The sequence below is a fragment of the Lissotriton helveticus genome, chromosome 5_1 (assembly GCF_964261635.1).
Source record: "Lissotriton helveticus chromosome 5_1, aLisHel1.1, whole genome shotgun sequence".
In the NCBI taxonomy this organism is placed as follows: domain Eukaryota; kingdom Metazoa; phylum Chordata; class Amphibia; order Caudata; family Salamandridae; genus Lissotriton; species Lissotriton helveticus.
Window position 1 is genome coordinate 1,046,246,651 of NC_136065.1, and position 22,647 is coordinate 1,046,269,297.

At 42.6% G+C, this 22,647-nt stretch overlaps 1 protein-coding gene across 2 annotated transcripts in view; it reads right to left on the reverse strand.

Moving 5' to 3' along the window:
- The window catches only part of ZDHHC16 (zDHHC palmitoyltransferase 16), a 203,678-nt gene that overhangs the window by 34,719 nt on the left and 146,312 nt on the right, over positions 1 to 22,647 (reverse strand). For both annotated transcript variants that reach the window (XM_078643579.1, XM_078643580.1), the window contains 2 exons: positions 13,164 to 13,249; positions 3,026 to 3,149 (listed from right to left, as the gene is read on the reverse strand). In XM_078643579.1, the coding sequence (XP_078499705.1) occupies positions 3,026 to 3,149; positions 13,164 to 13,249 (210 nt within the window). The remainder of the gene's footprint in view (positions 1 to 3,025; positions 3,150 to 13,163; positions 13,250 to 22,647) is intronic.

Consider the following 22,647-nt stretch of genomic DNA (forward strand, 5'->3'; position numbering starts at 1 on the left):
CTCCGGTATATTTTTTGGATCCGATGGTTTTTTCGGTTCCGGTGGTCTTTTTGAATCCGAAGCGGGTTTGCTTGGTTCCGACCAGGGTTTCGGTGCCGAGGGAGTAGTGGTATGCTTCGGTGCCGGTGGTTTGGATGTCGGCGTGGCCGATGACGTTGTCTTTTTTGGTGCCGGTAGGTATATGCCGGCACCGTGGGCAGGCTGACTCGACCCCGAGTCGCCCGAAGGCTTAGTTAGCTTTTTAGCCGGGCCCAAAGGTGGGGCACTAGAAGCAGTGTGTCGGTGTGCACCCGAGGGCGAGGGTGTGACCGGGGCCTTCTTTGGGTGTGTCGAGGAAGGGTCGGGGTCGACGGTCTTACTTACGACCCGCTGCGCTGGGGTGATGTCCTCGACTTCTGAATCTTCTGCCTCAGAGTTGCTGTCGACGTCGTGTTGTTCTGGGACGTCGACGCCTTTGTCAAAGATGTCGTCCGGAATCGGAGCTGAAGATCGAGCCATTGTTCTCCTAGCTCTTCGGTCCCGGATAGTCTTTTTGGAGCGGAAAGAGGCATAAGCGGAACAGTCTCTGGCCTCGTGCTCCGGGGAGAGGCAAAGGTTACACACTTCATGAAGGTCGGTGTGGGGAAACTTCGACCCACATTGAGGACACTTTTTAAATGGAGTCCTTTCCATGACCTGGAGTCGAGGCCTAGTTAGGCCCGAAGGCCGTCGGCGATGACCGGAATCGAAATCTTCAGTGTTGAAGAGTAGCGTCAACTGGGAAAGCGTTCGAACCTATTTTTCTGTAACTTGGTGAGGATTGCGCGCCGAAGGAAATCGGTTCCAACACGGAGCGCTGGAAACACATCCGAGCCCGGTGGCGGAAAAAAACAATCTGGGGATGGAGCCGATGCCCATGCACAGTATCATCCAAAGAAGAAGTCACCTATCCCGTGACTTCCAGAGACTGTCCAACAACAAAACAAACTGCAAACATCCGGGCCCAACACTAGGTGGCCATCAATGCATAGTGTGTAATCTGCAGCTCATATGCCTCGAACATATGAGTTATTATAATGTTCAGAACAACAAACAGTGAATGACATGAACATTTCGAATTTTTGAATTTGAATTTTAAAATATTTATAAAGCGCTCTTATACCGGAACCGGTTCCATGGCGCTAGATAGCCGAGGGTCAGTGGGGAGCGAGCTAAGCTGCGACAGATCTGGAGAACAAAAGAGTCTTCAGTTGCTTGCGAAACTCCAGATAGGAGGGAGACATCCTGAGGGAAGGTGGAAGTGAGTTCCAAAAGGAGGGAGCCAGCACAGCAAATCTGGCCCCCCCGGCCTTCTGTTTCCTAAAACGGGGGACTGACAAAAGGGACAAATGGGTAGAGCGAAGTTCTCTGGACGGAATACAAGGAGAGATAGCTTCGCACAAGAAGGCGGGGGCGGTCCCAGATCTGGCCTGGTAGGTAGTGCAGCCCAACTTAAAGAGCGCCCTCTCCCTCACAGGGAGCCAGTGGAGGGACTGAAGCAAGGGGGTCGTGTGATTGGACCTGGAGAGGCCGAAAATCAGGCGACAGATTAAAATTGGCAGAACTTTATCTTCCCGCTTAAAACAGAGCACTACTCCCTGGCAAATAAACATTGGCAAAAGGTCTGAAGCAAAGAAAGAAGACAGAGATGTACATTGTATCATTTATTTTAATATATAGAACTGCATGTCAATTTATAGATATTTCAGAGCACTGGAAGTGAGTGAGCATCTGGACATTGTGATGGGGTTGTTAAAGTGCTGTCGGAATGAGGAAGGACTGGTCCAATGCTTTTCAATAATAATGTATGTACTGTGTTAAGAAGATGGCGATAGAAACAGTTTGTTTTTGTCAGGGCTTATGTATACTGCAAACAATAAGGCTCTGCTCCCAGTTATGAGTGCATTCCACAGTGTAATCTGCATCCCTATCAAACCTACTTTTCAGCGCTAATAAAGACAGTGGCAATACCTAACTGCCTATACTCTGATCATACCACTCACTCCTACAAATTCTCTAGTCCTGGCATGATTGGACTACTGCAATATAAGCTATACATTCTTCCACAAACTATGTATAGAAACTCTGTTGTGTCGTACCATAACTCAGACCAGCTTATACACACCTAATTTGAAGCACACTTTCTGGTGGAGTACAGGTGAACATTTAAAGTCCTCTCTACAACATAAAGGGTGTAGTCAACCGATAATATTAAATGACGAAGTGTTGAAATGGACACACCAGACACCTCAAGTCTTATAATTCCCAGACAATCTGCTATCTGAAGATCAAGTGGTTTTACCAGGGCTAGGCCCTAGTAGCAAAAAGTCCAAGTCAATGCACACATTTGATCTTTGGGAGAACAGTCGACCTGACTGCTCTTTGGTAAATGCGAATATTGCTCTGTAAAAGGAAGCTTTTTAAAGCAACATTACTGTAAGCTAGAATATCGCTGAATAAAAACCTCTACTCCCATGACAAAAAAAAAATATTTTGTTCCAGTTTATACCACATATTTGCACCCGCTTTACTTATTAATCCCAATCACACAAAAGAACAAGTCTATCAAATTGATTCACCCTATAAAGGTTAAAGATCATTTATGTGTAAACATTAACTTTGGAACGGCCTCAAACTCACAAGTTCATCAAAGTACTTATTTGCTGCAAACCAAAGGGGGGGTCTACATTTATAAACTGGATCGGAGGAGCTAAATATCTTACTCAAATCAACAACTCTCTGCAGAGCTACTGCATAAAGCAATCGGTGCTTGTGAATCTTTGGACCATAGTGACTAACAACGAGAGTATGGAGTTGGTGAAGCTGCAGAGTATTTTGCGTAAAGCATTCAAATCATATGAGATTACATTAAATCAAAGGCTCAAAAAAGAACTACAAGATTGTTCTGGAAGAAAAAACATTACATCATGTGGCCCAACCGGATTTGTGCAATTGTTCTTTCTAGCATTCATTTTTAGTAAAGGCAAATCTGGTAATTTGTAATCACCTCTCCTTTCTGCTGCAGCCTCTGCTTCTCTTTCTTGTTGATATGCCTCTCAATACTGGTCTCGCCCCGAGAGATGAGGATGACATGCCAGAGTGTAAGTGCTCCCAGAGCAAATGCCACAGAGCTGAATGATGTTACATGAGATAACAAGGAGAGAAATAAGACAGGACTTTTTGAAATACCTTTTAATGATCTTTAAATTAGCTGTAAAAGGTTCTACATTTATTGACTTAAATCCAAATTGCAATGAGACTTTGGCAACAGGTCACATCAGTACAGCATACTGCTTCTTTATGAGGTTTTTTATTTAATGAAAAAAAATCCATGAGTTTATAATTGTCTAGGAACCCCAAGGATGCAGAGTCTCTCTCCTGACCTCCCACCACTCTTCTAGAACATTTGACCATACAAGACATTTGTAAGGCAGGACAGGATTATTAGATAAGCAGATACTTTGAAGTCAGTCGAAGGTTATTTCTCCCTAAGATACTTAGGGGCAGATTTACTGAATATCAGCAGGGAAGCGCCAGTTATTGTGCGTCAGGGCTCCACCACCATGGATGCGCCGCATTTACAATGCGGAGTACCATGAGGTAAAAAGGGACAGATGGGTGACGCATTTGTGCCGTAAAGGTGGCGCATTGCTGGAGTTGTGTTGCAAGCGCGACGCAGCTCCAGCAAGGCTCCGGGGTCCCTCTCTTTTAAATTCTGCATCAATCCTTACGCCTGCTTCAAGCAGGCGCAGGGTTTTGACGCAGCATGGGCTTAAAAGTATCTTGTAGATTTCACTCAGCCACTTTTAGGAGGCGTTCCTGCGCCAGAACGCCCCGTTTAACAGTGTTGTACATAGATGGATAATTTGTATTGCACAATTAATTAAAATCATTGCAATCAGGCCATATAAAAACAATATAAAGTGCATATATATTTTTTGTCTCTCTGTTGTTCTGAAATTCAAAGGTCTTATCACTACTTTAGCAACTATGAACATGTTGTACATAGTGTATCCTTGTTTTACTGTTCCAAAAGGATCAACTAGACAGACCAAAGTAGAGACCAGGACAAATAGATAAGGGTGTTGCTGAAGGGCTTATACATGAATAGTCGCAAAGGAGAAAATGCAAGGTACAGAACCTCTTCAAATAATCTGGCATGACCTGGGAATGCCAAATATAGATAGCAGGGGTCAAAGCAGAGTCAAAGACCAAATCATTGAACAAAGGGCAAGAGACTGGAAGAACTTTCATATGTGCAGTTCAAAATGGTTGCTGTGCTCTTGGAGGGCAAAAACTTTGAGGTTGAAAAACACGAGGAAGTCAGAGTAAAATGCAAGAACAGAGAGCAGAGGGACGGGGCTCATGTTTCAACATCAGGAGGAATTTTTTTCTCTCCAATTTCTCATTTGAAGAAGGGAAATTCAAGGACCCCTAAAGGAATCCCTTCATTTTAATGTGAGGAAGAGCCTGCATGTTGGTAAATTCAAGACCTTAGAGTCCAGAAAAACCAACAAGAATGCCTCAAACTCAGGCAACACATTAACAGTAAACAATATGCCACATCCAAATACCACTTGCTTACAGCTTAAAAGTCCAGAGTAGAGTGCAACTGAAGATACAGAAAGAGCAGACTTTGAATGCAAATCTTTCACTTTCAGAGAATACAGGACAATTACTAGAAGGGATACAAAACTAGTTAAGCTGCAATGAGTGTTTGGATCAAGAAGAACCTCGCTGAAAAAAGGAAAACCCAAGATCTTTAGATGGGTCTAACACAGGCAGAATCATGGAGCTCAACCATGCATTTCTGCTAACTTCAACTCCCTGTGTCATATGCCGAAACCATTGTATCATCATGGTAGAGGGTTTAAATAATTGGAAAGAGGCAATCATCATCAAAACATGCTCATACTAACTATTGTGTCCCAAGCATCCTCAGAGGAAAACAGTTCATAATAAATATTGGCCATGTAGAATGTGGCCACGGGTGATGCAAGAATTAGCTCTTCAATAGCCTGAAAGATATGAAAGGAAAATGCGGATATATAATCCTGCCTAATCCCTCAAAAATGCCAGTGGACCCCATAATAGAAAAATACTATGAGGAATCTTTGCATTCATCATCCATGGTCAGATTATGACTTTGAACCAAACTGAAGAGAATGAGAAAATGGAAAAAATCTTTCCTGGCAAGACTCAAATCATTTAGGGCCTCATGTACTGTTATTCAATTTACAAAATATGGTAACAAATTGCCGACTGACTTTTAGCGACTATAATCTGACGTGGGCGGTATACTCCGCTTTGCCGCTGGTTTTTTGCAACTCCGTACTCCGTTTCGGAGTGCGATGTTTAGCAAAAACTCGGTGCTCCACGGTGTGGCAGAGTTTACCGGCGCCCACAGGGCACCCCTAGTTCTTAGACCTCCACGGAATTGCACTGAGTTATTCGGTTACTCTATGAAATTACGTGGAAAGAAACCCTGTGAGCTCCGTCCAGGCATAAATATAATTGTATTTTTCAAAACAAGCTATGTACAAATAGGTCAGTTCACAAAACACTGAATTGCACGTAACAGAATGACCTCAAAATAAATATTCATTATGCAGGTCGCAATTTATGACCCCATGCGATTGGTCACCATCAGAGGGATGGTGGCCTAAAAGGGTCAGCAGACAACCATGTCTGTGACTATGTTTAAATAAAAGAAATACAAATAATAAATAATGCAGCCTTAAAGGAAATGGACCACAGCCAATTCTCCCTGAAACGTTTTTTTTCTAGATTCCGAAAGGGTAAGGAGTATAATTTTTCTAGATTCCAAAAGGGTAAGGAGTATAATGTGGAACCCTCCCCTTTCAGAATCAGATAGATAAGGGTTTCATGCTCGTTTTTGCACCTGTAATGCTATGTCTAGAATCTCAAGCTCACTGGAATCTTTAAAATGCAGCTGACTCTCTAATGCTTAATAAACAAGCACATACCCAACCTTTGCTGATTTTTTCTTAAACATTTATTGATATGAAAAATGTATTTTGAGGCTACTATTTGCTGCATTGCCGCCTCACTCACGGACAACCTAGAAGCTCTCCAATTTGCCCAATTCGTACATGCTCCGATGCATAGGTTTGGACATATTTTGGATCCTATATTTGCTAATTCCCCTAGTGTGAGTGTGGCCTCCCCACTACCTGTGGTATGGTTGAACAACTTTGTCCTTCCTTTCTTGATTATGATGTCCTCTCCTCAGTCATCTCTGCCCAGAAGTCAGCAGAATAAAACTCGGAACTGTGCCAAGGTTACATCAGCCTCATTTACGTAGGCTCGGACTACTACCCACCCTATTCTTAGTGATTGTGCTAATACAGCTAATGCTCATCTTGAAAACGGGATCAGCGAGGCATTGGACGGTGTCGCACCAATGACTGTTGTACACTCTAAACCCTCGGCTGAATGGTTCAATGGAGAACTGCTGGCACCTAAAAAGACCTGCAAACAGCTCGAGCATCAGTGATGTAGGAACTATAGTGCTATAGATAGAATTAATTATCATAAGGCTTCGAAGGACTATCACAAATGGATCAGAATCTCACAGGGTCAGTTCTAAGCTCAAAAAACTGAGCAGGCCCAGAACACCTCGTGCAAGATCTTTTCTATAGTAAAATCTCTATCCTCCTTAGAGCTTGTCTCAGCTCACACGGTCCCTTCGGTGGACAACTGTAACCAGATTGCCAAATTCTTCTCTGAGAAAGTGCGAATATATATGCTACATTCCCTAAGGAAATCAGTGAAGTAGTCTGTCTGGAATCTTGGTTCACTCCCCCTGAATCTGGGGAGGGCTACATCAGAATGTAGGATGCTATCTCTGACAGTATTACAAACTGGGATACCTAAAGTAAAATCAGGTGCACCGACTAATCCCTGCCTCACTCATGATTTTGGAGAGGGGCATGGAGGCTATTCTTCTAGGACTTTATATTCTGCTTAACCTGTGCTTTACGAAAGGTCAGATTCCCCTGAGGAGGAAACATGTCACGGTTGTCCCTTTTATGAAAAAACCCATGCTTAATCCATCCAGCCAAACCAGGAAATTTCAGACCTAATTCTCTGCTCCCACTCTTTTCTAGAGTAGCAGAAAAATATATAAATCAACAGTGGATGAACTATAGGGAGACCAAAGATCTCAATTTTGTTTCAATCCTCAGTACAGCAAGGAATCTGCATTGCTGTTAGCCTTCGAGTCTGTCACACTCATTGCAGGTGAAGGAAACACCGCAGCTCTAATAATGCAGGACCTAAGTTTAGCGTTCGATACCGTATCCCACTGCCTTCTGCTCAAACGGCTGTGGTCAAATGGTGTCAGTGGTACAGCTTTGAGATGGCTGGCCTCCTTCCTTCAGTACCGTACCTTCCAGGTAGTACAACAGCCCTTCTCAACTGAGGTTTTTCCACTGCAGCTGGGGGTGCCGCAGGGCTCAGTAATGAGCCCAATGCTGTTCAATCTCTATATGAGCTACCTAGCTGATGTGATCAATTGTTTTGGCTTCATACGCCAATGACACTCAGCTGATTGTTACTCTAACTCAGGAAGAGGGCTTTTCAGTTGTTAGTTTCAGATCCTGTCTGGTCGGACTGGCTGAGTAGATGGATCATAGTTGCTTCAAGTTGAAAGCTGAGAAAACAAAGTTCATGGTAGTGGGGAAACAGCCTCTATCTGGTCCACAGCATTGTGGCCTGATGTATTGGAACCTGTTTCGATTCCTAAACAGAAAGTCAAGAATCTCAGCATGATTTCACATCAATCTCACCTTTGATAATCAGATAACCTGTCTTGCCGGTACCTGCTTTGGCATCTTAAAAATGCTACAGAAGATCTTAGGTTTCCTCCCAGAAGCTGCAAGGAAAATTGTAGTCCATGCCTTGACTACTTGAAGACTAGACTACTGCAATGTACTTTCTTTAGGCGCTACCAAAAGCACACTAAGAAAACTTCAAAGGGTGCAGAATGCCGCTGCACGTCTGTTATTGAATATTCACAGACATTCTTCTATGGGCCAACTCCTTGTTAAGCCTCACTGACTCCCGAAGAGGAAGAGATTGGCTTTTTAAAGCTCTACACTTTTGCCACAACATTTTGAAGGAAAAGGCCCCGCTATTTTTATTCTCTGATTAAGGACTTCTGCCCTATCAGAAGTCTCAGATCTTCTGATGCAGTACTAATGATCGTTCAAGAGTGAACAAGCATTTGCAATGCAATAGGTCTCGCATTTACGCAAGTTTGAGCTATCGGTATTGTAAATGACAATGCCTTTTATTTATGTTTTGGTTTTTAAAACATAAATAAAAAACATTGTCATTCACAATGCCAATAGCTTAAAATTGCGTAAATGCAAGACTTACTGCATTGCAAATGCTTGTTTCCTATTTCATTCATTGGCGACGTGACGATAAAATACCGATATAAAATTAGACACCTCAGATATTTCAAAAGATTCAGTTTGCCACATGTTGCATGACACACAGATAAGGGCACAGATAAGGCCACACGCTCACTTCCTTAAAGTGCAAAGAATTTCAAGTAACTAAAATAGAAGGCTGTGTTAACAAAGTTAAGGGGTCTGGTGAAAAATCAATGTGTCTCCTTAAAACAAAAAATGCCCTATCACAATTTGTAGATTCTATGAAGATGCTACTGGAGTTCTTGCAGCTTTCAAACGAAATATTCTACGCCCCACTCGGTAACGAAGAGCACATTTCCATCTGTGGCTTAAAGGCCTTTCATCAATCATAATTCGTTGAAATTAAAATGACTCCATTAAAAATAATTAATATGTTACTTCTGTGCAAAAATACTTTTGTGGCACGCCGCGAATAAATAATAACAGTGGTTACAGTACAGCTTGAAGTCAGCTTTTGAAGCTAGCTGACAATTGAATATGTGATCAGACATTTTTATTTAATTCATAATATGTATGATGTAAATCAAAAGAACACTTGTAGTGACGTCATGCGAAAGCTACCAGTGCTTTATTGTGCCACTTTTTTTAGTTGTCATTGTTATACCGGTTCTAGATTTCGAGTATTTCACGAATGGTGTATTTTATCGGTGCTTTCTAGAGGCAACATTGCTCGGTACAATATGAACATACTGCAGGAGAGAAGCAGAGTTGAATCTGCGTGTTGTACGATGCCACTGACATGCAAACCAAAGTGGAATCCTGGTAAAGACAGCTCGGCCTTCCATCTCCCCTAGGTTGGCAAATTGAATACCATCACGTTCGACAGTAGTACTGCCTGTTATTTATATAGTCGAGAGACCACAAAAGCGTGGTAGGAAGGGCTTTGTAAAAAGAAATAGGAGACCTACGGCACTGGAATGCCTGCCGCCATTGTCCTGGCTGCATGATGCAGGCACGATGTGCTTTGCTCACATTCAAACACATCGTGCCTGCAGTAAGAGAAAGTCAATAAAGTAAATAGTGCTCAAAGGCTAAAATGAAGGTGGTGTTGTACAGCTGCAGTGCACTGTTTGAACAGAGGAGAGGCAGAGCCATGAGTGTGCTGTGGGGTGTGACATTTCTGTCCCCTGCTCTTGCTGGCTGTTATCAGAGAGGCACCGTGTACACAAACACAGTGTGGTGGAAAACAAACACATCTGTCCTAGAAATATTTCCCTCCGATAAACAACTCTGTGCTGTTTGCTGGGATCCCAAACAATATTTGCCTGCAACCTACACTGTGACTTACAGCTCTTTCACTGAACTTGTGCTAAACCACAATATGTTGTTTTTTAAACCCTTAGTCATGTGTTTGGAATGGAAAGCTTTTATCGTGATCTAGTTCATGCCGCAGAACAGGGGCACTCTAGCAGAAAGTTTGGTGGCATTTCATGTAAAGTACTCAGAGGCTTTTGCAGGGTGTGGTGAGCTGTGCAGACAGAGCCTTCCGTGGCAGCTTGTGAGGGTAGTGCACATGCATGTGAAACGTTCTCCGAGCTCCGCCCTGTCCCGAGTGACTCCATAACTTGAGGGCGCCCGGGGTAGTCCCCGCAGATGCATCAGCTGCCTGTGCTCTGCCCGAACCTGGAAGTGGTTTAAGCTTCTGTCTGACGAGACAGCTATTCCTGTGAGTGCTAAATGAGAAGTGCTTTTGTCTAAGTGGTGAAAATTTACGGACAGCAGATTGTGGGCAGGGGGTGCGATGCAAGTCCTTACCTTTTTATACTGTTTGTGAAGCTCCCGGTGGATAGGAACAAAGCAACCCCGACCTGCATACCCTGGAGGATTGAAAGCGGCATTGCCTGCTGAATTCCACCGTAGTGTAGCGGAGCTTGTCTGAGGTGAGCTGTGGAAGACTCACACCGAGTGTGGGCAGGCGGAGGGTGTGTGTGAAAATTTACTAAAGGCACAAACCCCTTTGCAGCAAGCACGCACCATATTCGTGCACATCTCCTGTCCGCACGAGGGAGGGAAAGTGAAAGCGCACCATGCGCGCGCTGTGTTGAAACGCCGCAAGCAGTATGTGCACATCGCGTGTCCGGGCAGGTATGCCGAACAAAGACAGGGAGGGAACCAAACATGCTTCCCTCCCAATAGAAAGCACGGACTTGGCAGGCGCGCCAATAAGAAGTGTGGGTGGAGCTTCCACCCTCGCTTTGCAAGCAAAAGCGAAGACAATAGATCTACCTAGGAGTGAGCAATGCGTGCGCTGCATCGCTAGGCGAGACCAAAAAAAGCACGCTTGAGTGCCGCTCCTTCAGTTTCCTGGCCTCCATACTGAGGAATACTCTTCCTCATAAAAAGTTAAAGATGGGTTTTTCATGCAAGTGTAGGCTATAGTTCTATATTCCCAGCCCATCGTGGTGTATGAATCCGTAGCGTGCTGACACTCCAAATGGAGTAACCAAGGGCTCTATAAAAATTTTATGTGTTGAATTTTCTTCTTAGAAATTGATCATTTAAAACCTCGTTTGTTGCATTTTCACATCCACTTTCTGTCACAAACACTATAATAATTTTTAATTCAACAAACGTGATGTTAGTTTTGTTCATCTCTATGCATTTTGAGGAAAAAAATCAGTTTATCAGTAGAACAAAAACTTCACTGTATCAGTAATGTTTCTGTTAACAAAGGAACGGATCTGCTTCATCATGAATGAACAGCATAAACTAGATTTTCTAGCATCACTCAAGGAAAACATTGCAACTTTATTACAACTGACCTGGATACCACTGGCATAGGCAAAATGCTGAAATCTTTTTTCCTTTCTTTTTTTTACAGAAACATTCTACTCTTACCTGGACCACAGCCCACATTAAAGCATGTGATCAAATTGCTAACTTTTTGTTCAAGTCTTTCTACAATACCTCTGTAGTCTTTACAAGTCTATAGATTTGAGTCCTTCATTTAATGCATCTGGTCATGAATATTTAGTTGATTAGTCCAGTCATTTTTCATCCTCCACAATAAATCACTTTTGTCCCCCACACAATTAATTGGAAACAAAACTGATGTAAATGGTCTTTCGTCTCATTAAAGTGATTAGCTACAGACGATTTGTATTACTTATGTTACTCTAATTTTCTGTTCTAATTTTCACAGTAAGACATAGATTTGAAGGTGTTTCAAGCTGGAGGCATCCAGTCAAAACATCAGAAATTTGCTAGAGAGTCCGGGCGATAAACCCACTGGGGGAATAGGGTGAGGGGGTCAAAGTATTCAAAGAAGGAACCTCTACTGAACCCCCATTGAATTTATTTATTTATATCATTTGTAGAGCGCCTAAATCACCCCAAATGGGGTATCTCCGCACTGCGGGCGTAAAGAGGTAGTACAGACCATGTTTAGAAAAGCAGAGTTTTTAAATTTTTCCTAAAGCCTAGGTTGTTAGTGAAGAGGCGGATATCCAAGGGTAATTGATTCCAGAACTTGGGAGCAAGATAGCTCAGTATCGTACCCCTCAGGCAATCACTGGTATAAAATGCTTGCAAACTGCTTTATTGAGAACAATCAAAAAGACCTAGAAATTCAACCACAGGGAAAGAGGGATGTGGGTCTGAAAGGCAGTAAACATTGCAAGGGTGATGTTTGGGTTGCGGGTTGGGCATACCTGGCCATACATGAGCCTAGGATTCTAATTTCATATTTTTTCCCTGCAAAAATAATTTCCATGCGACTCCACATCGATCTTGATTCTGCAACACTAGAAGTACCAACAGTGTACACTACATGTGCATACATATATTTCATGGCATTATGTATTTATAGGAGTTTCTTGTTCTGTGTGCCTAAAATACAAATAAAAAAATTACTATTTTGACCAGGCATAATTCGGATGTACTTCATGGAAAAGCTTTGCTATCTTCACCCTACAAATACATACATTTATATATTCTCTGAGGGCCTGATTATAAAGTTGGGCGGATCCCCACAGACAGGCTGTAGGTGGAGATCCACCCAACATCGGACTCAGCAGTCCGAACTCCGCATTACAATGCGGAATGTCAGATCGATGCGGCCTGGAGGAAAGACCGACACCTCTGACAGGATCGGAGATCCTGTCAGGCCGTCTATCGGGTAGATAATCCCCAAATGGCAATGCTGCCTGCTCAGGCACCACCGTTGGGATTATGATGTCCGTTTCCCACAGGCATTCCATGTCGGCCTTTCTGACATGGAAAGGCTGTTGGAAAATGACTTTGGGGGCCCTTAGATGAGCTCCCTTAACCACTGGCCCTCCGCTATGGGGCCTGGGGGGGGAGGGCACCATGTATCTCTGCACCATGGTGCCTGCCATACGGTGCAGGGATGTTTGAAAACATCCATTATCGATTGCAGCTTGTGCTGCAGCCCTTTTACGGCCGTCACACAAGCTGCTATTGAAAAATTGGCCTATGGGCTGTCGCATCCAAATTCAGCGGCTGGACCTGCTGACTTATTGTCGGGTGGTTTCATTCCACAACGGTGTCATCGTAATTAGACCCCAAGTATTAAGGGATTCTAGAATTGATTTCCCTTTTATGGATTTGGAGGATGCACTCCTTCGTACAGTGACGAGGCAGAAACCACAGCAGAGTAATAAATAAAAAGTGAATATTAGACTTCAATATGCATATTAGGTGCGGGATGGGGAGATAACTTACCTGCAAAGGACCCATAGGTAAACAATACACTTATGGAACATTTTTTCTCTGAATGAATACACAGGAGGTGGAGTCTGGTAATATGTCTGAAATACACAAAAACAGTATTTTAATCATCTAAACCATGGGAATTTTAAATATGTTAGCAACTTGAATGAAGGTCATGCTCAGAGACCCCCCCAATACCGCTTCCCTGGCCTTCTGCACATCTACTTCAGAACCTCTCTGCTTAGCTCAGTACAACTCTTCCACAGGACTATCAATGTAGACCAAATGGACTCTAAAATGTGCTGCAAATAAAAATGAAAGCCAAAGGAACTTGTATTCAATCAGTTTTTTATGTTATGTTTAATTTTCACATTGTAGAAACGTTATGAGAGGGGAACTATGACTGAGGAATCATGATTACTTTATAACTGTAGAATCAGTGCTCAGTTTGACGTTAAACAAACTAGTTTGTGGCTGCTAATGACAAGATTTCCTGCCAGTTCTCTACAAGAAATAAAGCAAAAGAACTCTGGACGAGGAACAGTGATGATGTTCTAGAGCGTCAACATTGTGTGTCCCTTCATGCTCATACCATTGCTCATACAAGGCAGGGGTCATTCTAAAGTGGATCATCAAAACATGTTTTTTGGAACTCTGATACAGACATATGTATGTTACCAACACGAGCACTCTCATTCTGCTGAATGTCTTATGGTGACTGCAATTTGAGCATTTTACTTTCGGAGACAGTATCCTTTGTGACAATTAAGCCAAACTTCACTTTCACCATAGCAATAGTCAAGGAAAGGTGGGAAGATTTGCAATAGTGTTCACTGATGTACAGCAGCTACATTTCGCCTTGCGACCCCTGAAGGCGATTTGAGCCACAGGGCAGGGTACTTTGGCCATTTCACTTCCCTGGTGATGATGGACTTTTAAACTCCAGAGGGTTAGTGACTAACATATATTTTTAGATGCTATTTGTAGAGTTGCTGATACATCATACTGCAAAGGGACCAATTAATCAAATGTGCTGTGTGTGGGGGAGATCATTGAATCCGGTACGGTTATGAAAGTGCAAGGTTATGACATCATCCAACCAGAATACCAATATATTTGATAGGGATCCTATTCGTTGGACTTTAAACTGATTGATATTATTTTTTTCACCGCTTTTTTCTTATATAGTATTAGAGGTTTCTTCATCAGGAAAGTTCGACAATGAGGTAAGGCAGCATAAGATGCCTTAAACATCAGTTTACCTCTATGTGCTCCAAGTCAACTGTAACAGGGCTAATAACATTTGGGATAAGAGATCACATGGTCTTCTCTCACAAAACACAGCATATTTACTTACCATAAAAAGGAAGTATTCTTTGGATTATAAGGCAGACTTGGAATTGGTGAGACTGTACCACATTTTGGCAATTACACTCTAAGATTTTCCTATTTTAGACTAGTTATTACTTCACAAGTCTCTAAAAGCAACATTTCCAGGTTTTTATTCACAATGAAAGGTGTAGTGAGTCATATGCTATTGAGCTAGCATTCTCTCTTCTTTGGAATCTTTCATGTACATTTGGAACCAACAATAGTGGTATGCTGCTGCAAAACAGTGCTTGCTTCAAGTGAAACAATCATAATAATGTGTGGCTTCCGGAGGGTGGGATCCACCAATATGCTACTTTTACTATTCTGAGAAGCTAGGCCTATTTCCCTTTCCTCTGTAGCCGTCATCTAATTTAGATAAACAATAAGCATCTTATTTATTTGCTTCCATGTTCCAACTCAATATTATCAAGATTACTATCAACAATTTTACTCATATGCCTTTCAATTTTATGACTCATGCAAAAACAATAAGAGACTACATGCAACAGTAAACCATTTCAGAAATGTAGACATTTAACATTTGAAAAGGGACAGCGTACAGGAAGCAGGGAGGGAAAGGGGAAACAGGCAGAATCTTGCAAGTTAACACATAGTGAACATAGGACTTAGGAGAGTTGGGAACATCAAAGACAAGGTACAGGTTCTGCTACCAGAGGCGAAAGAGTGTTAAACAGTAAACTGTGGTGGCAGCGAGATCAACTAATAGAAAGAGAGGAACATACAAGAGCCTGGCGCTATAGTGGAAAGAAAAAAGTTCACGAAGAAAAGGATGGTCAGCAGAAATGTAATTATTTAGAACTATTTGAGATTTGCATCCTTTAGTTAAGGTGTACACAATCTTTTAAATAATCTGAGTTTACTACATTTTTAACCGCATATTTTCTTATTCACGTGGAAGCTTCAAAAATATGCATTCTGATAGATACTTCGAAATGCAGATTCTTTACTTTGTGAATACCCCCAGGCACCAGACTGGATCCAGAAATTGTTCTCAGCAATTCCTGCACGTGTCAGTAGTTCGTGTCAAGCAGCTCCGCACTGGATCCATCCTGCCCTGGAGGTGACCATAGCAATAGTCATGGTAAGGTGGGAAGATCTGAAATAGTGTGCACGTTGGAGTTCCAAATGCGAATCTCTCTTAGAGATGCCTTTCAGTTTTTACGGAACTTGGGACTCCTGTACACCTTCTAGCCTCTAACTATCCTCTCCAAACTTCTCAAGAAGATCAGGAACAACCGATCCTAAGTCATCCTCGTGGCTCCAGATTGAGCCGGTATAGTGTGGTACCCAGATTGTCTGGCCATGAGCATCAGTCTTTCGATCCTGTTAAAAAAGAACCTCTCGCAAACAAGCAAGGCAGGGTCCTGCACCCGAGCCAGGACTATTTACACCACCATGCTTGAAGATTGAGCTGCAACAGTTAACTGCTTTTGACCTTGGATATCCCCATTGTAGTGAAATCATTCAGGCAGCCAAGCATCCCCCTATCAAAACCATATATGTTGGATGCTGGGAGAAGTTTGGTGTTTTTCTCAGCACATTTAACCATTGCTAGCCCAGTTATCTAATGTTTTCTCCGCCTTTAGCCCATCAAGGCCTTGCTGTGGCTGCAGTTAAATGTTACTTGTCAGCCTTATCAGCTTTTGTATGACTACCTGACTACCTGATCAGCCAACTCTTTTTATATCACCTGTTGTGATGCATTTTCTAAAAGGGCAGACCCACATGGTTCTAGCAAAATATTTTGTAATGCCCCAGTGGGATCTGAATTTGGATCTCACATTTCTGATGTGCACCCTATTTGAGCCTATGCACAGCTGCCCTTTGAGGTTACTAACCTTGATGACTGTGTGCCTCATAGTGATCATGTCAGCTTGTCATGTACGTGAACTGCAAGCATTCTCTTTCCAGCAACCTCATGCTGCCTTCTTTCCGGACAAGCTAGTGTTAAGGACAAGCGTTCTTTGCAAAACTGGTGAAGCCTTTCCACATCACGCAGTCTATCAGACAGCCGGAGTTGTTTGCTCCACCTCGTCCCTCTAAGTGAGAAAAAAAGACTCCATCTCTTGGACCCAAAGAGAGCGTTGAGCCTCAGCATCAGTGGCACGAAGACCATTGGGTTGATAATCAGCTTTTTGTGAGGTTCTCTGAGACAAAAAAGGAAAAAGCAGCACAGAAAAGTATCATATCCAGATGGAATGTGCTTTGCAAAAGATTTGCTCTGGATTGGCCATGAAACAGCCTCAGGAAGGCCTCTGAGCTCATTTCACAAAACCCAAGGCTGGTACTAGCACGCTGGTACATGAGTGCTGTCTTGGAAATCTTTCAGAAAAGGGGGTGGTGATGGACAGAGCATCTGAGTTAAACAGAACACTCATACCCAGTCAAAAGATCAGGGCTTGATCCATCACCGCTTTTTAGCTCACTGCACCATCCCAGTTCAGAACCTGGCTACATGCAAATTAGTCTGTCCCTGGCCCAGTGCATCATGGGAACAGGGCAGACCAAACTACCTAGCCAATTCTTTACTGGAAAGGAAACAAGCTTCCGGGGACCGGTTTCTGGCATTGCAGCCGTCTTCGGCCCGGCTTGCTTGAATCCTAATGGTGCAGTGAGCAAGGGACTCACATCTGAGCATACCCTGCCACTCCTATAGTGGCCAAAATGATTCAGAAAAGGGGGTGGTGATGGACAGAGCATCTGAGTTAAACAGAACACTCATACCCAGTCAAAAGATCAGGGCTTGATCCATCACCGTTTTTTAGCTCACTGCACCATCCCAGTTCAGAACCTGGCTACATGCAAATTAGTCTGTCCCTGGCCCAGTGCATCATGGGAACAGGGCAGACCAAACTACCAAGCCAATTCTTTACTGGAAAGGAAACAAGCTTCCAGGGTCCGGTTTCTGGCATTGCAGCCGTCTTCGGCCCGGCTTGCTTGAATCCTACTGGTGCAGTGAGCAAGGGACTCACATCTGAGCATACCCTGCCACTCCTATAGTGGCCAAAACGATTCAGAAAAGGGGATGGTGATGGACAGAGCATCTGAGTTAAACAGAACAGTCATACCCAGTCAAAAGATCAGGGTTTGATCCATCACCGGTTTTTTAGCTCACTGCACCATCCCAGTTCACCACCCCCTTTTCTGAATCGTTTTGGCCACTATAGGAGTGGCAGGGTATGCTCAGACATGAGTCCCTTGCTCACTGCACCATCAGGATTCAAGCTAGCCGGGCCGAAGACGGCTGCAATGCCAGAAACCGGTCCCCGGAAGCTTGTTTCCTTTCCAGTAAAGAATTGGCTTGGTAGTTTGGTCTGCCCTGTTCCCATGATGCACTGGGCCAGGGTCAGACTAATTTGCATATAGCCAGGTTCTGAACTGGGATGGTGTAGTGAGCTAAAAAACGGTGATGGATCAAGCCCTGATCTTTTGACTGGGCATGAGTGTTCTGTTTAACTCAGATGCTCTGTCCATCACCACCCCCTTTTCTGAATCGTTTTGGCCACTATAGGAGTAGCAGGGTATGCTCAGACATGAGTCCCTTGCTCACTGCACCATCAGGATTCAAGCAAGCCGGGCCGAAGACGGCTGCAATGCCAGAAACCGGTCCCCGGAAGCTTGTTTCCTTTCCAGTAAAGAATTGGCTTGGTAGTTTGGTCTGCCCTGTTCCCATGATGCACTGGGCCAGGGGCAGACTAATTTGCATATAGCCAGGTTCTGAACTGGGATGGTGTAGTGAGCTAAAAAACGGTGATGGATCAAGCCCTGATCTTTTGACTGGGTATGAGTGTTCTGTTTAACTCAGATGCTCCGTCCATCACCACCCCTTTTTCTCAATCGTTTTGGCCACTATAGGAGTGGCAGGGTATGCTCAGACATGAGTCCCTTGCTCACTGCACCATCAGGATTCAAGCAAGCCGGGCCGAAGACGGCTGCAATGCCAGAAACCGGTCCCCGGAAGCTTGTTTCCTTTCCAGTAAAGAATTGGCATGGTAGTTTGGTCTGCCTTGTTCCCATGATGCACTGGGCCAGGGTTAGACTAATTTGCATATAGCCAGGTTCTGAACTGGGATGGTGTAGTGAGCTAAAAAACGGTGATGGATCAAGCCCTGATCTTTTGACTGGGTATGAGTGTTCTGTTTAACTCAGATGCTCTGTCCATCACCACCCCCTTTTCTGAATCGTCTTGGAAATCTGTCACCCTGGGAGGTGAGCATCAGTTCATACAATCATGAAGCATACTGCCTGGATAGTCAAGTTCGTCGGGAGGGGCACTCTGCCCTTTCGGTCCTGTAGGACATTTTCGTCTGAGCCATTCCACAGACCCACCGCATGGGGCAGGATTACTTTGATATCAATTCACAAGGGGAGGAATCTGCGGTTGAAAGATTGCAACAGAAAAACAAGTTATGCATCTTCTGTAACACTTTCTGATGGATACTCTAACTGCACAATCCTCACCAGCCCTCACTCCTCCCCGTACTGTGGACTAGACTCTATTTTTCCCTGCTTTTCTAAAAAGGTTCCAATTTGAGATCTGCACATTGTCAAATCTGATTGCTGAGGGTTCAGCGTCCAATGGCATGGACAGATATCAGAAAGACACACACGTTGATGCGGGGAGGTGGTGGTTTTCCAGGGCAGGGCGAACCAAACACGGAGCCACACAATGCTATCTACCAGCGCACAAGGGGTCTGCTAAGAAAACTCAATGGACGCAGTCTGGAGCCCGGGGATATTCAGAAGGTGAGAAAACTGCAGTTAGATAGAGAATCCAATAGAAATAGCATTAAAGATGGCAAGTGACTTCTTTATTAACACTGTAACCTTACACAACCCTCTCAGTTTCCCACTGGCTGATGAGATCTTTTTCTGGATCATTTGCAAGACAAGTGACCTAAATGTAACAGTGATATTCATATAGAACTGTGGTCAACAGGGTATGACACAGCACCTCTGAACTCAAGATCAAGGGCAGTTTACTAGTAATATTAAAATGTCTAAGAATACTGTGCAACATGACAGTTTATGGATGATCTCCTCCAAGGGAAAACAAGCACTGATTTACTGGCGAGCATGGAAAACTGTTCAAAGAAGGACCGCATCTGTACCACTAAAAAGTAAAAACAAAGCCTTACGTTTGGAACCCAGCACAAGAGAATAGATAAAAACAATAAAAGGTATGCACAGAAATTAAAGGTGCACTTTCAAGGTAGCAAGTCAACCAATGGTGGAGATGCTGAAGATACACAGCCTGTAGGGCAGTAATGGGACCACTTATCAAAAATCTGCAGAGGTCCCGTCTGCTCTCGAGTTACAAACCCAAATATGTCTCCTGGAGTATGCTTAGATGGCTCAGCCTAATTTCCATGAGCCAAGGTTACAAAGTGAGTAACTTGTTTATCTAAATGGAGTGACTAGTGACTACAGCAGTGGTACACTGGTGTAAACAATAGTAACCGGCATGGATACTGCACACAAACCACTGAACGTCCAGGGAAATTTACGCATTGAAAATTTGCCAATAAAATTCTGGTTTGTTAATGTTTATTCAGTGATCGAAAACATAACAACCAAGATCTGTTTATTGGCATTTATTTAAATGCACCTTAACTTTCCAAACACCAGGAAAATAAATGCAGATTGCATGACTGAATACTAGAATCCATAGGACTTTGAGGGCTTCTATGGTTCAATACTAAACAATTGTGAATCACCAAACAGAAAATTGATTGCAGGTACAGCAATTGGTTCCTCTTGCCCATAGAACAAAACATTTTTTACATTTGAGTTAGGCGGCATGCTACAAAGAATTACTTTAGATTACTGTACTTATATACTTGCCGAAAACGTAGGTAATTTAAATGTTTTTGTTTTCTGACATTGCGTGCAGCATTCTGTTCCTGAGTTGCTAGGTAGGGATCTGGCTTCGGGCTACCCAGACTCTCCAAGACGTTGAAAGGGCACAGTCTTGACATCAAGCTACTCGTTAATGTAGAGGCTCTTAACGTTGAAAATGAGGACAATCTGTGTCTCAGCATCTAAATCCCTGACATTAAACCAGATCTTGACAGAAAAAGGTGTCTTAACCTTTACCATCTTCTTGACTGACAAAAGAATCAGGAATGGTGGCAATGGGACGTGGGGGGATGACGAATCTGTACAGGTATCCAACTGGATCCAAGGTGGAAACACTACTCTTGGAACTGTCACGCAATTGGATCTTAGGTATGAAGCCTTTCTGTCAGTGTGCTTTGAAAAAAGCCCAGTTTTGAGCATAGGCAAAAAACCACCCTGTTTGTCTCAAAATAACAGTGTGTAATATTCCTCTAACAAGGTTGGTGGCTTCCCGATCCCTTTTTTTTTCCATTTTCTTCACTTTCAATAAGAGATTAAAAAGTGCTCTGAAGCAAGATGCTTGTTTATTTCAATTTGGAATGGACCTGCTGGAAGAAATGTTGCCTATCGATATGTACATATGTTTACAAAATGATATCTATCTATCTATCTATCTATATATATATATATATAGAAGGAGAAAGTTCTGATTAAAAAAAAAGTATCAATATTCCTCCATTAGGCAGATACATTCCATGTTTATGAATAATTATGATTATCCTATGATTAAGAATATACCTAAAAAGGATAATATAGTAATTACAACAGACCATTTAAGAAACGTTTATTCAGACCCTAAAAACAGCACCAACAGGTGTAATCCTTGCTTGTTCGTCCCAACAAATTTGGAATTTACGTCTGCATATTGAACATGACAGTATTGTGTCAAATCTCAATATGTCTTTCAAGTGATGCATGTAATAGTGTATCTCCTAGGATGTCTATCGGTGAACAACAAGACAGACATTCGCAATACCCACAACTTAATTGGGAATTGCATACCCACTAAAAGGAAGACAAACCTCAAATCAAGATATGGATTTAAGTACAACTAGAGAAGCCCCTTGTCTATGAAATTGTTTGCAACATTTAAGAACTGTATTAATCCAGTATACCTGTGAATTACAAATACACCAACAGTATATCTAGGTAACATCTTAAACCATACCAGAAAAACACAGTGCTTGAAAAGCACTTTAAAGGCTGTAACAGCAAAGATTGTATGCAAAGCTAGAAAAAAATATATCTTTAAAGTGATCGTCATAGGATTCTTAGGGTCTAAAGAACCATGCTAAAATAGGAGTGAATATGGATTTGCCAATATCAAAGTGGGTGCAACAGATGCATGGTGTGTAGGTGCTTGAATGATGGCCTGTCCCTTCAGACCTCTGGGTCAACTTTGCTCTTGAAATAAACAACCATGGAATGATAAACTGCAAAAGTGGACAAAGCCTGGTTTTACTGAATGAAAGTTGGTAGAAGCTAATCTTTGAAACATTTAACTTCATCCTTTTCTACTTTTAACATCACTGAAAGTTATTAAAAAGGCCCCAAACATTAACCCAGCTTATGCAGACTAACGAAGCTCAATATGTTAAAGATTTCTACTTAATGTGCAAAAACATTACATTTCTTTTACTTGACTTTACTTTCTCTCATCTTTATCGTCTTAAAATAAATCAGCAATTGGCCTTATGATTGGATCAAAAGACAAATATAACTGGTCTTCTAAATAAAACCAAGATAGAAACATGTATATTTTAGGTGATGAGCCAAAAATGTTTTTCTGAAACCAATTGTAATTGTGAGTTTGAGCCGAATTAAAATGCCTGTTAAACTAACATGTTTTGTTGGATCAATCCACACAAATCACTTGCTATTGCTTGGGACTCTGTATTTTAACAAAGTCAATAGTGTTTATTCATTAGTCTAATTACAATTTTTTAAGTCTTGCAATATACTATTTTTAAGCCAATCAATATGTAAGTTTTCATAAAATACTAAGTATAGTAATACATGTATCAAAGTGATAGTTTTGTTTTCAGCATCATGTCCAAACAAATGAAAGTATGTGTCCAATGCAACTGGCAACGTTTAAGAATAATTTAAGCATTAAAACTTACTTTTTCGAGGGGCCTGTCGGACCATTCCCCAGTGCTACTTCATGTAGGGGCCCTTCCCCCATCCTCCCGGCCGCTCTGGCGAC